This window comes from Streptopelia decaocto (genome assembly GCF_964273445.1).
Source record: "Streptopelia decaocto genome assembly, chromosome: 6".
In the NCBI taxonomy this organism is placed as follows: domain Eukaryota; kingdom Metazoa; phylum Chordata; class Aves; order Columbiformes; family Columbidae; genus Streptopelia; species Streptopelia decaocto.
Genome location: NC_138660.1, coordinates 54147843 through 54164687, shown reverse-complemented (window position 1 = coordinate 54164687; position 16845 = coordinate 54147843). Strand labels below are relative to the sequence as shown.

At 39.2% G+C, this 16845-nt stretch overlaps 1 protein-coding gene across 1 annotated transcript in view; it reads left to right on the top strand.

The window, feature by feature from the left end:
- Positions 1-16845, top strand: part of CNTNAP5 (contactin associated protein family member 5) — a 557878-nt gene that overhangs the window by 526254 nt on the left and 14779 nt on the right. The window contains exons 24-26 of the mRNA XM_082057253.1: positions 354-582; positions 14656-14782; positions 16108-16192. Of these exons, the coding sequence (XP_081913379.1) occupies positions 354-582; positions 14656-14782; positions 16108-16192 (441 nt within the window). The remainder of the gene's footprint in view (positions 1-353; positions 583-14655; positions 14783-16107; positions 16193-16845) is intronic.

Below are 16845 nucleotides of genomic sequence, written 5' to 3'. Positions count from 1 at the left end.
TTTACTGTGGGAGAAAGGCAGAGAATATTGCTTTTTATGTCAGCTGTCAGTAGATGGTGAACTGAGTATTTGTTTGGCCAACAGACATTTTAGCCTATCTTGTGGAGCTCTGATTCCAGCACTAAAATAGTTTAATTTAAAGGCTTTTCTCCATAGACTGTCCTTCTCTGTGCCAGACAAATAGACTGTAAGGAAGGACACACTCCTAGTCGAAATTAAGGAAGTGGTAACAGCTGGGTCAGGGACATTTTGCAGTGTTCTGCTTCGGAGGGTGTCAGCTTAATTCATGCCTACCTGGGAGATCTGAAATTGCAGTAGATGAAATTATTCTCTTGGTTTATGTATGCTTTCAGAGGTTTCCGCATTATTTGAAGCCAGCACTTCTGTTACCTATATTTTCCAAGAACCTTACCCTGTAACAAAAAACGCAAGCACCTCAAGCTCTGCCATTTATGCGGATGCTGTCATGTCCAAGGAAAATATTGCATTCAGCTTTCTTACGGCACATACTCCAAGCCTTCTGCTCTACATCAACACCTACTTTCATGAATATTTGGCTGTGATTCTCTCCAAGAATGGTAAGTACTCTTGATTTGCTACCAAAGGGAGACCAGTGTAACTGGGGTTTGTGAGAATAGTATAGAATTCTCCACTGATTTAAGTTCATTTCTGTGTCTGCAACTTTATCACCTTCATGGTATTCACTTCACGCAAATGGCGATCACTCTTTTTTATGTCCCTTTATTTGGCATTCAGTGCTACACTTGCCTATTCAGTCTTTGAATAATCATGTTGTTTGGACTTAAAATGTGCTCTGACTTCCATTTGGCAAGACTGTACAATAGCAATTCCTTGCTATTTATTCCACACTAAGATCCATTAGGCCTCCAAGATAAGGGAATGAGAAATACCATGAATGTACAAGAACACTTGGTGCAGAAATATATTATCATTTTATCTTTTGCATTTTGTCTTGGCACATGTATTGCTCTTCACTGGGTTGTTTTAATGGAGTATGGCCAGTTTGTTCGACTATTAAAGCCAGAAAATCAAAGTTTTCTATGTTCACAGATCAAAGCATGAGGTGTAAATCCATTTTCTATTAAAAGGTACATGGTGTGGGGACTTTTTGAAAACATAAAGATTTTAGGGGCATAGGCCCTACATCTTTTCAGTAAGACTCTGGCTCCTGAGTCCTTACAGTGCTTTCAGAAAACTCACTCCAGACAAACATCATCCTTGAAAAATGAAGATGTTTGAATTATTCAAGAGTTATTCAGGCATTGGAGCACTGGAAGTGATGAGTAAGCGTATTGGTGAGTCACCAGCCTGTGGCAGAACAATAGAAATCTAATGCTGTGTGGTTGAATACGTGCACTTGACTGAATGACCCAGACCACTCTGAAGCCTTGCAAATTCTGAAATAGCTAAGCTTTCAAGTATGTCAAATGAAACTATAAGGGGTGGGGGGCGTGGTGGGGAAGCTTTTAATCGCTATATGCTTTTTGCAATAGTTTATCTCCTGGCCATGTTAGGCAGCTAACATTTGGGCTGGCATGTGATGAGCATCCCAGTTCCTGGGAGAAGCGGCTGGGAGAGTATGTGCCTGAACCCAGCTCCTCTAAGCAGTATTGCAGCAGGGTGGTGGCACAACTGAGGAAACCCTCTCTCTTCTCCCATCCAGTTCCAGATTTCCTTCTCTGATTTGCTCTTGGAAGCAAGTGTTTATGATTTTCAGATATATAAATATTCCAGTGCGTAACTCCAGGGTGCCAGAGGTTAGCTGCTGAGGTGAAACCTCGGAATCTGCTTCTCAGTTACACTCAGGTCTCTTGATGCCACTCAGGCAATGGAAAATAGCCCTAAAGTGAATGAAAATGTAATATCCATTTAAATCACCTTTACTTTTGCCAGCATAGTGTAAAATGACCTTAGAAACATGAGTCAATTGACTTTTATTGATGAAATGCAACCATGAGCAAGATATAATTGTGAAGTTCTGGAAGGGAGAAACTCTCTAATAGTGGTTGGGGAAGGGGTTGGGATCAGGACACCAGAATCTCTTGCAGCAGCTCAACAGGAGCAGAGATAAGCCTTGCATTTTGGCAACTGCTCTGTCTGCAGATCTCTACTTAGGTTCAGATGGAGATAGGGATTCTCAGTGCTTCTGAAGATTAGGCGGAGCAGCTCTGAGCGCAGTCCGGCAATTTAAACAAGGGCACTTCTCTCAGATCTGTACCTGTATTTACTCACTTGTAAAAAGAAGATAAGAGTGGTTTAGAGGGTTGGTGAAATGTCAGGCTTCAAACCCCTGGACTACAAAATGTAGCACGGTATGCAAAGAATTGTTCAGATAACTAGCTGACGTTGGTTAACTCCTGAAAGTCTCTTTCAGGGTTACGTTGTGCATGCTTCTGTGTCGTTCTTTCAAGATAGTCATTTCAGTCACATATAAAAACCTGCCAGGTTAGAAATTACTAAGCAGAAAAGTAGACAGCTCACAGAGTTATTTGTTAGCATTGGAAGTTGGAAGGGTAAACATGATGCTTTTGTTTTGTAATTAATTTTATTTTCAAGGCTGAATCCCCAGCTGATTAATGACAAATCTTTTAGAAGTTTAGAAAAAAAAAATCCTGTCTTCATCCTCCTTTTCTTAGGCATATGGTTTAGAGCTGGACTCAATGATCTTAAAGGTCTTTTCCAATGAAAACGATTCTATGATTCTCTGCTTTTTGTCCCAAATTTAATTTATTTTTTTTTTTAATCTCATATCCTCTTATTTTTAGTCTTGTTGGAACTGAAATTATTCCAATGAAAATAATGTTCAGATAGGTTAGTCTTTTTTCCTCCAAGAGGTTTATGCTGTCATAAAGTTACTGGACTATGAATAATAATGTCTTTTGTAGCATTAAAAGTGAGTGTGATTCCTTCTGTCTTATTGGCTTATTTTCAAGGAATCTTGCTGAGTTTGACAGTGTATAGCAGGACCTAAGAAGGTCTCTGTTGAATAGCTGATTGGTTAAATAAAGGTTAGACTCTTGGTGAAATGAGAATGGGCATTCTCACTTTTCTGTTATCCACAAAATAACTAGGCAAATTATTGGTTAATAGAAGTGGTGATGAGAAGAATGTTTCTGGTAATTCAGACTTCCTGTGTTAAATATTTAACATAAAAGAAGCGAAAGTCTCTGCAAGGCTTATTCATTGTTAGACTATATTAAAAGGGCCTTATATGAAAGTATAGGCAGCTATGGTCTAATCCAATCAGGTGTTAAAAGTTTCCTGTAAAATCAATTTTTTTCAATAAAATTAATAAATAATCACATTTAACCCCAACATTCTTTGCACTGTCAGTCTGTAAAGAAGGCCATATTGTTAAAAGATACTGTACATATTGATTGAGACACTAGAATTGTGGTAATAAAATGATTCATTTAGCGTTATCCAACAGGACAGCATCAGGTCTGAGAATGGAAATAAAATCTCCTCATGCTCACTCATGGCTTCACCGACCCAGATCAATGCTGCCCACACAGAAAGCCCTTCCAGCACTTGGAGTCTTAGAGGGCAGGTGGTTGATGAAGGAGGTAAAGCTATGATGGATGTTGGGTACAACCATATGTCAATGTAGAAGCTACAATTCTAGACCAAAACAGATGACCTCATTCTATGAAATGAGAAGCTCAGTAGTGCCTAGCAGCTATTATTTCTAGACACAGTTCCCACCCAAATAACTTCTCTTTATCACAAGGTTGTTCTTACCTCTGATCGGTTGGCTCATATCCTGGCAGTTTATGGGTAAGTTTTCAAAAGCTGATGTTTTTAAAGATGGCTTAGGGATTCTTTCCATCATTAGTTAATACTTAACACTTTTAAATCTTTTATGCCTTTGAAAACTGTATCAAATAACTTAGCATTGTTCTCTCCTCCCCACTCCTACATATTGTACACACAGATTCTTAAGGTACACATATGTATAGGTGTGTACGTATTATATAAAGATTGATATGTATATGTGTGTATATATAGGTATGTTTGTAAAGCTCACATAGTCCCATTGATCCTACATCCATAAAATTAGCAGTACTATAATAATTGGCCATGCATTTTTAATATCTGTGCTGTAGAAATTTCAAATTATAGTGCCCATTACTAAGCTACAGAAAATGTGTAAACATCTCTAATTAGCATTTCCAGTGTTTGTCCACAGAAATTATTTACATCACAGGAAGCTACTGCCCAGAAAAAATATTTTTTTCTTTCCTAGGCTAAGTTTTCACTGTACATTTTTACTAATATACAGGATTTCATCAAGTTGTCAGTACCTTAGTATTATAATCTTTGTCTCGATCTCTAAAGACAATAACTGATGTGGGTTAAAAAATGTTAAAAAAGGAACTGTTAGTGCTCCTCCTTACTCCATTCTTCTTTCTCCCCAGCAAGTAATCAAATGTGATATGAATATGATGAATTATGTTGTCTAGAAAATGTTTTCCCGAGTCTTTGATTCTCAGTGTTGTTGGCTTTCTCCATGGAAACAATATGATTCCTAATCTAGAAAAACAGCAGATAGCCAACATCAAATAAAAAAGATAGAATCTCGAACTGTTCTAGAGTGATTGAAAATTTATCTACATTTATTATCTGATCTCATAAGAAACTTAACAATTTGAGTCCTTTTTTTTCTTTGTTTCTATCTAGTACCTATTGCCATCACAGTGAGCTCTGTTCTCAATTTCTTTTGGAAACCAAGACTCTGAAGTTGCATAGGAAAGATTAAAGACAAGGAAAAAAAAGCACAAAACTGTTAAAAACAAAAGTACAAATGAAAACAGCTGGAAAAATTCTTCTGTTAGGTCTCTGATACTCAGCATTTAGTAGCAGAACCCAGATCAACTCCATTGCCCTGTCTCATAAGGACTTGAAATCAGCTGACATTTGAAGTAAATAGACTACAAATCTACTGTGATCTCCTGTCTCTAAGTCGGATGCAGCCTTTCTATTGAAGGCATGTGAATTCTTGTTGGTTTCGCTTTTCAAGTTTGTTAAGCTGCATCTCCATCAACTTTTCTCAAGCAAAAACAAAGCCTTTGTCATTCAGTGGTCAGGAAAGGCAAAAAATCTAGTTCAGTCTTTGAGGCAAAAAACATTTTTATTCTGTTCATGCTGTGCATCCTGGAGTCCAATGGGGCAAAGCTAAAATAATTAGGGAAAATAGCACCTAATGGAACACTTGGGTGGGTTTTGGGGTTGATTTTGCTAGATCTTTTGCTTTATCACCTTGCAGGCTTTAGTTTTGTGATGTGGGTACCAGAGAACATAACTAACGGCTACAGAAAGACCCTCTAGGATCTGCTATTGTTAGTGCAATAGTCTTATCTTTTGAGAACACATTCTGGCTTACAGACTTTAAACACCCATTGAACAACTTGCGCAGGTGCTCAGGTTCAGGTATAGTTATTTTTAATAGATGAGGAGCAGGCAACTGTGGGAGACAGCTTTGTTGAGGAGACTAGTTTTCAAGCAACTGTCTGTGAGTGACTGAGAATCGTTCTTGGTCTGGCTTTGGTTCACAGACATTAAGTGATTTCATATGGCAGATAGGACTATATATCTTATACTTTCGAACAATTTCTGTTGTTGGCCCTGAAATCTTATGTTATTTGTTGACTGAAGGGCCAGTGAGAGTTTCACTGGGAATGGTGAATGTAAAGAAATTTTCCCCAGTTGTCTGTAAATGGGAGGCTGGCTGTGGCATCATGAGTTGAAAGGGTTGGGGTGACAGGACTTCTCCCAATCAGTTTCTTTAGGTAAACAGAGAAGCTCCTGTGGTTAGAAACAACTGTGATCCTTTGGATGATTCCCTGCTGCAAGCACACTTCACAGGAAATGGAATACTGATTAGAGTTTTTGTTTCAAATCCAGCACTAAAAAGTCTTTGAGGAAAGAGTTGGATTCAGTTCCCAAACCAATTTTTTGTTTGTTTGTTTGTTTTAGCATATGGCACTTTAAATCTCTAAGTGTGCAAGACTTAGAAAGGAAAGGCTGCCACAACATTCAGCCAAGGACTCTGGCAGATTTCTTTATCTGCTTTCCAAGAGGAGAGAACTGAAAGATCTGTCTCATTAGCTCAATTCATAGACATGTTTGTACTCATGAGGATCATTTTGCCATACTGAAGGGTCAAGAGATGTTCTGGAGAACCGCAAGGGAAAAACAAGGGAACTGTAATTGGATTACATTGAGCAGGAAAGGCTGAGCATGCAGTTAATAATTGATCTGTGTTCTGCATAAATAGAGACTGACTTTGAACTTACTGGTGTCTGGCATAAAATCCCAGACCACTGTCTACAGATAATCAGCTTGGAAGAAAACATGCATTCCCATTTGCTTGGAGGAGGTGTTTATCTCCTAGAAGATTTAAGTTCCTGGCTCTTATTTTGCAATTGAAAAGTCATTTTATTGTTGGATTTCTGTGGAGCTGTACTGGAAGACTGGAGAAGAAGGATAGCGGGTCATAAGCTCCTGTGTTTATATGGATGCTGCATATATGTGTATATGCTCTTCAGTAATTCTGAAATTAGGGTCTTTTCAGAACCATTTTGCCAAAACCTTTAGCCCTGAAGCTTGATAGTACTCATTTTTCAGTTATTCTTAACATGTGAATGATCTATGTTGTGGACATAGAGAGCTGTGTAGGGAGAGCTGTAGCTCTCAGCACTGTGGGCTCAAGTGCTGCCCTGGAGCAGTGTAGCTGTTTCCACAGGACACGGACCCCAAGGTAATGATACTTGGAAGAGCCAGCCTGGGTCCAAACACTCATCTTTATCTTGTTTGTAGTATCTGGGTCACTGATTAAAGGATCCAACTTCTCCAGTCACAGGGGGTGGCATAACCTTTGAAACTGGCAGCGCTTAGATGGACTTTCTGGTTAGAGGACCAGAACATCTCACAGGGATTCATCACCAGTCAGGCAGTGTCTGTAGAGCTCAACACAGACAAGGAACATTAACTTCTAGAAAGCCACTAATCCACAAAGTTCTGTGCTGTCTTTATTATGAGTTAAGAATAAAAAGAAGGTTTGAAATGAGAGGCATATGATTATTTGTATCTAGTTTTATTTAATATTATTGCTCACTCTCCTGCTCCACAGACATCATCTAGTACTCAAATTGATTATTTCATTTTTTCTGTTCAGATCATCTTTTTCTGTATTCTCATTGCTGAACATTATGGTTATTTGTTAGGCCAGCATGAAACAAGTTCTTCCTTGAATAGGTATCTGTTCTGCCAAAACTGAAACAGGAATGATTGAAAGATATTAGGAAAAGAATGGAAACCATGAGGTAGGATCTCAGTATGGGTAGGTTGGTGTGAATTCCTCAGGGCATCACAACAGACTATCTCAGCCATTTTTTGCCTGCGAGCTGTTCACACAGAGTTAGCGATGATGCACAATTTGCAAAGCCAAGTTGAGCTTTTGGAATAAAATTCAGAGGATGGTACTTTTTATTTCATTCACTGGATAAAGAATAAAACCTCCAACGTCCTTCCAACCTGGCTGCTACACTAGTCTTAAATGAAAAGTACAGTGTAAGATGAAAGCCTGCCAAGATTTTTCTACATAAAAAGGTGAGTAAATCATAGACCCTACTGAATGTCTGACCATGAGAAGACTAATGGCATCCAGTGTGTCTTTAAAGACAGGAGGAGAGATCTGAACATCAGATCCAACAGTAGCGTATAGATAGCTTCTGTTAATGAAGAGTCTCTAAATTACTTTAAAAATTCTTAAGAATGTGTAGAAAAGGTATAAGTTAAAATTTACCAGAATAAATGTCACCATCAGAAAGCAGGTAATTTCAGGGAGATTTAACTGCACCTGGTGCCCTCTGGTCTTTCCTTCATATTTACTGTCACCTTCAGGGAAAAAAAGATAATTAACATAGCATCACCATGTAAAAGAAAGAATAACCAGTCCCTTCCCCAGAAAGAAGTGCTGGGGAGTAGAGAGGTGATGGTAATGACTAATAATACTTTCTAAAATTGCTGCTTACCGAGAAGTTTCATGTCATTTTCCAAAGGATGTTAAAATTCACCTGTTTCACCAACAGATAAACTGTGACACAAAGAAGGAAGATGATTTGTCAGCAATCATCCAAGCTGGGAGATTGTGGCAGTGCTCTATCTGTCACCTCCAGGATACATAAATACACCACTGTGTATGCTTACCTGTGAGCTAAACTGGAAATACAGTGTTTAGTGTTATCCCACATCCATGGGTTAGCCCAGTTCCTATTTTAGGCCAGCCACATTGGCAGGGACATGGGCTGTTTTGGTCAGACAAGCGTTCCCCTTAAAATGTCTGAAATAAGCTCCGTGTTTAAGCCACTCATTATGTGCACGGTGAGCTTTATGACTGTGGTCCTCTCGGTCATCTTTTAGACTTGCAATATTTTCTAGCTTTGGAGCAAGAAGCATCTGCCAATTCCTTTTTAATTGCCGGTCAGCCTTTGTTAAGCCAACTGGCAGCTAGTGGGAATAAGATGTCTATGAAGGTTAAACACTTTTGTCAGTCATGTCAGGGAACTAGGTACATTTGTTGATGTTTAAGTGACATTCTCAATCTGGATCCAGCTGCCTAGTAGGATTGCAAAGTGAACTGAGGTCGTGGGCCTCCACGTAGCCTCCTTTAAGGGCTTTTTTCCAAGTTGAAGAAATGCGAAGTGAAAGTGAATTTTTGAAATAAAATTGCCTGAATATGATCCTTAAGTCCTGAATGTCTCAAGCTTTGAGTGGGAGGCTTTCAAATGAACACCATTTTTTTTCACTAACATAAAAATTACAAAAATTTGTGGGGACGTCTCTTTTTTGTAACCTTATATAAAAGTGTCATTTAATCAAATGCAGTAGCTGAGTAATCATATCAACAAATATGTTCAACTGTTTCACCTCTTTGTTTTCACCATGCAAAACAGCAGGAGTTGCCTCCTAAAATCTGCAAGTACTTTCTTAGTTAAATACCACTGGATGCTGAAGAGATGGGCCTTGTTTCTTTCAAATCACCAGCGGCACTTCCACTGAAGAGTAAATTTACTGAGTAAATATCCCTGGGGAGAAGCTGCTAATTAAGGAGCAGGTTTCTTAGCCAGCTGCTCCTAACTGAGAAAGTAGTAGTTCATTTTTAAATATCTAGGCTATGAAGACCGACACTGTCGTGCTGAATCTGTGCAAGTTGCCAGAGATATTTTGTGGTAGAGAGAACTGAAAACTGTCATGCACTGTTCTGCAGTCAGGAGCGAACAAACATTTCCACCTTATGAGCAGCAAATGGCTTTCTTGGCTAAATATTTCTTTTTTTTTTTTTTTCTTCATAATAGCCATATCAATAACCTCACTAATATATTCCACCCTTTGTTTAACTGATGCCTTCCTTAATTGTTTTCTCTTTTAGCTATAGCTTAAGTGAGTGCTGAGGGTAGATGCAGTGGTGTAATTAACATCTTACAGTCTGATGAGGGTGAGTGCTGGTTTGAGACAGTTGTAAGAGGTTCTATTGGTCATAAACTCCTTTGTTTCTGAGTGCCTTTGAGGCAGTGGGACATGCAGGGGTTGTCCGAGCCCCTTTTCCTAATGCAGTGTTTCTTTTTATACATTATGTTTCTCCCAAATTTGAGTTGTCATCTTCCCTGATTTAAATGATTTTTCCTGATGTTACATGATGGCGATAAAGTTGTATGTTTTATGTGTGCCACCCACAGTGGCTCCTTAAAGTAACCTCAGCTTTTCTGAGCAGTGCAAGATGTCTTGCCAGCTGCTCCAGGCAGTTTAAGTCATTAAAAAGTGCTATTGAAGTTGGCGGAGACGTTGGGTTCAAAATGGGCTCATTTAAAACCAGTTTTTGTCAATGAAGGTCCTGCAGAGAAGTCTCAGACTCCAAAGACATCATGTTCCGTTCCTTGCTGTTTGGTTCTTCAAGTCTAAATGGCACAACACCTGTGGTCCTGGTGACATGTGACAAGAACCTTGCTTATGAATGATGGATCTATAGATCAAATTCCTGGTATCAATTTTTTTAGTTTTCTGTAGAGCTGCTGTAACCTTTTAGCCAAACAGCTAGCACTAGGTGAGATCTTTTAAGCCAAGAAGTCTTTTCCTGAGCTAGAACATTCTATAACATTTTCCCATGCTCTCTTTTCCAGCCAAAGATTTAAAAATTACTGTTACATTTTCAACACAAGTTTGACAGTCCAGAATTAATGTAAAATTAGTGGGCATAGGCCACAAACTACCAGATGTTTTTGACATTCCACGCAGGCACTGCTGTAGACACAGAAAAAAGAAAGACAACTTTTCTGTTGACATATTTAATCAGAAAATGTTTTGGACATAGAACCTGTAACATGGCCAAGGTATGTCTTCACACAGTGTGGCATGGGAATATTTTTTTCTTCTTCAGTCTGAACACTTAGAAATCTCTAACCAGTATAGTGTCGTTATTACCACTAGACTTAAGAGTTACTACTACATCTTTCGTGTTCTCAGCAAAAAGGCAGAAGCAGTTTGAAGGCACTGTGCTATTCCTGTAGCTGTCTGGAGGTTGATTATGCTGGCACTTGATCCACAAGCTACTCATCAGCGTGGGAAAATATAAATACTTCCCTTTGGTCTCTGTTTCCCAGAACTTCCCTCTGCAGAAGGGGACCCCCAGGAACCCTGTTAAAATGGCTCTGTAGCTGTTTCATATCAACAAAGAGGTGTCATTCAGCCCTGCAATCACAGATTATACTACTGCAGATTACAGACTGAAGACCACAGTGATGTGTAGCAATCCAGATCTGATACTGGTAGTGGCCTCATCACAGTAGCATGGCAACCCATGTGGACTTGTTTCTTCCCGAAGTGGCAAACAGAGGACACTCTATGCTGTGTAACACTGTGGCTAAACTGTGCCTGTTCCTTTTGTGGGCTGTTATGGAGCTATCTCCAGGCTGATCTGCAGTTTGCAGAATTTGAAGTTGAAAGGGATTATTATAATAATGAAGCGTGAATCTACTCATACCTATTATAACATTGCCGGGGTAGTGTGCTCAGTAAAATTCTCCAGTCCAAGGCCAAAAATACGATACCTCTCTCTTTCCTTCCATGACTCTTGTATGGACTTAATAGAAAAGTCCTCCAGCAATTCCACATACATTACAGAAGGAAGAAAACACAACAGGCAATGCATTGCTTGAACATTATGGCACTCCAGGTGTGCATCCTCAGACATGGGGAGATGAGGAGGATGACAGGCATGACTGCAACAAGACTGCCAGAAATTATGCTGCTTATGATTAGTGTGAATCCCTATTGTGAGGCAAAAATGATACAAAATAGAGAGAGAATAGAACTGGTTTAGGCACAGATTTTTATTTGCAGTTAGTGACACTGGGTTGATGTGTTGAAGAAAGTCAGCAGACCAGATAATCAAAATTCAGAGGACAAAAAATTCTTAATAATAATCTTAATTAATAATCCATTTATTATGCCTGTAAAGTAGTAAAATGTAATCTGCCAGACAAATTAATCTGTACTCTGAAAACAGAAAAAGTTTTGGTACTGAATACAAGCCAAAATCAGCTCTCAGCTATACTGCTGTAAATTCTAGAACACCTCTGGAGAGATGAGCCCACATACTTCTGGTTTATATTAATGCAAATTTGACCTCAGACAAAAAGCCAACTTGAATTCAATGGTTTTGAAGAGCAGACATCCAAAGAAAGTTGCCATTGGAATTCAGAGCAATTTGATAAAATAAGATACTATTCACTGATATATTTAAATGATTTAAGGTAAAATTGTACCACTGCAGAAAATAAGATCTGTTCTTAATGGATGTCAAGAACCTCCTCCATTGTCTCGCAACGAATGGAACAGATGGTTTCTGGTTTAAAATCAGTTTTCTCTGATGAAGTTAATGCATATATCCCTGTTTGTAGCAGCTGAGTGCCTAGATAGATTGCATATCTTGCTGGCTCTCTTTGAACACAAATGTGCTGGTTGCTGTGTTAATCACCTGAATATAGTAGTACCATTTATATTTTATATACCTGCATGTTCATAGCATGAGAATAGCAAAGTCTTTTCACATTTATAAACTAAGCAACTAGTACAAGGTCACAAATCAAATCTAGCGACTGTTCTATTTTTCACACTTTCAAAGGCTCCAGAGGTATCAAGTGCTTCTTCTGAGACAAGATTTTTAGTTTGGACCAAGCTGTTACACTGTCAGATCTTATTTTCAGCTTATTTTGTGTGGTCATCTTAGCTGTGGTGTGCAGGGTTAGGCAACCTTTCCATTTTTATCGACTCTCCTGCTGCCCTAATGAGCAGGTCTGAAGAAGGTCCCTTAACTTTGTTGCACTTGCGCTTCTCTTCTCATGTCTTTCTAGAGTGAAATCATTCTAACATGTTTGCATTGTTATTCCCTGTTCATTAATTCAGTACCAGAAAATGAGATTGTGATTTAAATTGGACCTTTACGTGGCACGTGAACAGTGACAGACAGTAGCTCCTTGGTCTGGCTGTGCAATGAGTGGATGGAGCTTTGCAGTATGATTCAGGGCAGCTGAATCAGGACCTATAATATCACACTGAATAATTCAGCAGTCATTACTGACCTTGATCTCAGATTTCCCTCTAACATCCATGACTATGTGTGAGAAAGTAAATGCTTTCTATCCTTTTTTTTTAAATTATTTTCACTTTAAAAGCTCAACTGATCCAACATGTCTCTCAATCAGCTAAAAAACCTTCATCCTAGTAGTTCATTCTTATTTTCCCTCTCATTTTCGGAAGCTTGTTTCTATCCTCCAAAGCCTAGAGAGCAGCAGTGCTCATCTGGAATATACTGAATATTACAAAAAGTACAGCTCTGAGGAGCCTGAGCAGCCAAACATCCTGGTGAGGGAAAAGGAGAAACAATCTTAACTGGATTCTGAGTCCAAATCACAAGAGCTGCCAACATCACTGTGAGTTGCGTAGAGACTGTAAAACGGCCCCTCTGCAGGAAATTTATACATTGCTTCAAGCTCAGTAAAAGTGGTTTTGCAGTAGCTTGTAGGACAGCAGAGTTGACATTACCGAGGGAGAACTTGCAAGACTGAAGGGAGCAAGTACATCCACGCTATGCAGTGAAGGAAAACCACCCCGTATCCCCTCTCACTATCTCTAGACCTGCAAGCAGTCTTGCGGCACTAATATGGCTGAATATAGAAGCAAAATAGGGCTGGTCATTCACCTCATAACCAACCAGGCTGCTTCTGGGGTCCCAGGCGCCATGCATGGTGGGGTCAGTGCAGCATTAATGTGCAGGAGCTTGTGCAGATGTTCCACTGGCTTCTCTGACGTGGTGCTGCATCATGATGGACACACAAGCATTGCCCCTGCAAACACTGAAACCGGTCCTAGAGCTCAAACAGTGTGAACACATCCCTCAGTGACAATCAGTCCATTAGTCCCCAGCATTCTGCATAGGTAATGTTTGTATGGAGCTTTCTGTAAAATCTAGTGATGCTTGCAATAGTTTGTACTTGTGCTATTAATAAGAAAAGCGCTGAAATGGAAGGAGGTAGGAGATTTTTTTTTTATTATGATTTTCAGAACAGGGAATAAATGAAGGACCTTTGCTCAGGGTTGTGGTGCTGTCAGCATTCATTTTCTCCTTGGAGACACCAACAGTAGTCCCAGAAAAGCTTTTTAACTCTATGGTACCACTGTTGTTCTACTTACTGTGGTGGCTGACACATAAAAAGAATTCCAGAAGTTAACAGAGTATTTTTCTCTGTGCTGCTTAATTCCTAGAAAACTAAGCTTGAAAGAATTTTATCAGAAAAGGTTCTTTTCCTTTTAAATTACATATATATATATATATATATATATAGACTCTGTAGTCATTTGTGGAAGGATTAAAATTCATATTGATTCCTCATTTTCTCATTCATTTTGATTTGTTGTGGTACTGTTATTTATCAGAAGCCACAATGCTTTTATTGATACAAAGACTGAAAGAGATGTTTGGCATTCATTTTTATATGAATTATATTTATTTCTTCAAATGCATTAGAACATCCAAGTAATATTTTTTTCTGTATAATCATTTACAGTATATATTTTCTTGTATTGTATATAAATCATAACGAGTCTGGACCTTTAAATGTTTGAAATTAAGTTCTAATTCTCACAGTTGTCACTGTCTGTTACATCTTGATGAAAAGGAATAGTAAAATCCACCAAAATTAGTTTAATAGAGCAGTGCAAGACCTGTATGCCCTCTGGTGGAAGCGACCCTTAACAGACTAATGTAGATCAGCTTTTGTGGCATTGCAAAATGCCTGACCCACACAGACACACTCTCCTCTGATATACTTAATGACTCAATTAAGTTATGTTTCTCCATAGCAGAGTCTATTAGCTAGTAGGAAGGAAAACTCTTCCAGTGCATTATTTTTTTGCACTTTCATTACAGTTCAAACTCTTCAGCCTCTTTCTTGACATTTTAACCTTGTTACTCCACTGTAATAAAAGTAGTTATATGTTGTGTAAAGGTATTGAATAGTGTCTCGTTATGGACACAGGTTTTATACACAGAATTTTACTCTGCTTTTAAGGAAGTTTACAGGTCCGATACAAGCTGAGTAAGGATGGACTCCTTATTTTCACCGTTGACTCTGGAAATTTTGCCAATCGAGAGCTGCACCATGTGAAGATTAACAGAGAAAGCAGAGAGCTCATCATTCAGGTATGCCATGGCTTTTGTTGAGTCTTAAATAGTATTTCATGCCACAAACAGAGCCACTGATTTCAATGCCAGCAGGAGGCAAAGGTTTCACGTTGACTTGGTGCAACCAAAGCTGGATCAGCAGCAGAACAGCCTTGTGGGTTAGTCCAAAGCTCCATCCAGGCCCTGCTTCAAAGAGTGCCCAACCGTGGTGGTTTCAGTAGAGTGATCCTTCACTTGTCTCTATCAATCTGTGAATTAGGAAACACCTTTGGCCACAAGTTTATCTGGACCATTGGAGTGGTGCTGGGGCTAGGGGATGTCTGTGTGACCTGTAGTCCCAGAGGAAGCATACAGTATGGATCATTAAAAATGTTGTCAACATGAGAAAAACAGCTGGGGAGCAAATACTTGTGAATATAATTTCATTAGGAGTATGTGTCCCAAGATAAAATGTGACTCCAGTTGCCTTATCTTCTCACAGAAGAGGAAAGACTGAGGGAATGCAGGGTGCAGCCAACACGTGCATGACAATGCCCAGTCCCTTTGCTTGAAGCAAGTCATGCTGACTGTGACAGCCTCACAGGAGATGAGAACCCTCTTCTGCCCTGTTTCCCCGCATCATTTTTCTAAGTCAGGGAGAAGATGACCATCATACTGCTCCTTCTGCTTTCTGAGGCTAATTATAGCAGTTCATATTACAAAACAAATTGGCTAGATCTGGGCAGCAGTCATTTAACAGGGAAGGGTGGCAGAGCCTAAAGAGAAGCCAGGTGTTAATGAAGGAATAGAATGAGAAGGAGACAGAAGCACTGAGAGTGCCTTTGTTTTTCTTTTGCCTACAACTTCCATATCTGGGTGGTAAAATGATAACATAGTTAGCACAGCAGTTAAGGTGGGTAGGCCTGGTTGTCTAGGAAGGAGGCTTATGCTAAAAGCTAGGGTTTTCCTCAAGGAGCAGTCTTCTGTTGCCTGCTACACTGTGGTTTTTTTTCTATGCAGAACTTATCTTCACAATACATTTCTAGGGAGGCCTCCTTTGAGTGCATTCTGAAGTGACTAGACATGGATTTTGGGAACCAGGGGGATTTCATTGTCAAACATTTTAAGCTTTTCTGCTGGGGAAGTTTCTTCAAAGTCCTTTATATGACTATTCTGGTGTACCTTTCAGTTTCTCATGCTAAAATCAAAGCACATTTGCTTTGCTATCTTTAGAAACTGAATCATGCTTGGGGGCAGAATTAACTGATTTTCAGCTAAGAGCATTCCCAGAAGTCTGCAGTACAGAGAGATCTAGAGGTGTCTACATGCTGTCGTAATGAATTAATTTTATTGACCTCTTCCAGGTTGATCAAGTTCTCAAACTCAAGCACAACTTTTCTGAGATTGATTTTAAGGCCATCAAATCACTCACCTTGGGCAAGGTCACAGGTAGGTTCCACTAAAAATATTCCTGATTCATCAGTTCTAGTGTTGGAGTTAACCTTTGCTGTGTGTTGGGTTTTTAATAGGATTGGGGTTTGGCTGATTTAGCTGTAAGAGTTGGCCTGAGCATTCCAGTACTCTAATTGATATACCTTGTCAATGCAAAATTTTGGCACTTTACTTGTTTGCCCTGATAGCAATATTAACTTCTGCCATTGCTTCCTTCAGTAAAATGATTCATACTGCTTGTGTGGCTGCACAGGGTGGCATTTTAGTCTAATGATATAATTTTGCTGGCGAAAACTCGCTCCTCCCAAACCATCTCTGTGTCATAACGATAAGAAAAACAGCGCTGTGAGCCTTCATCCTCTCTATCCTTTTTGCACTCCCAGTCCTTTTCCATTTGAATTCTGCAAGGAATGTTTATATTACATATAGTACTGACGCCTCAATTCTGCATGCCCTGTACATGGACCTTCTTCATCTTTACCCCTCTGCACTACAAAGCCATTACAAGAAGAGGAAATATCTGCCAGAAATTTACAAAGTAGAAATCCTCTATTTTGTTGTCAAGTGTATTATATTACTTTACAGAAGAGTCTTATACATTTCCAGTAAGATTCTAAATGCTTTCTTGGTTATAGACATTTTAGTCTTTT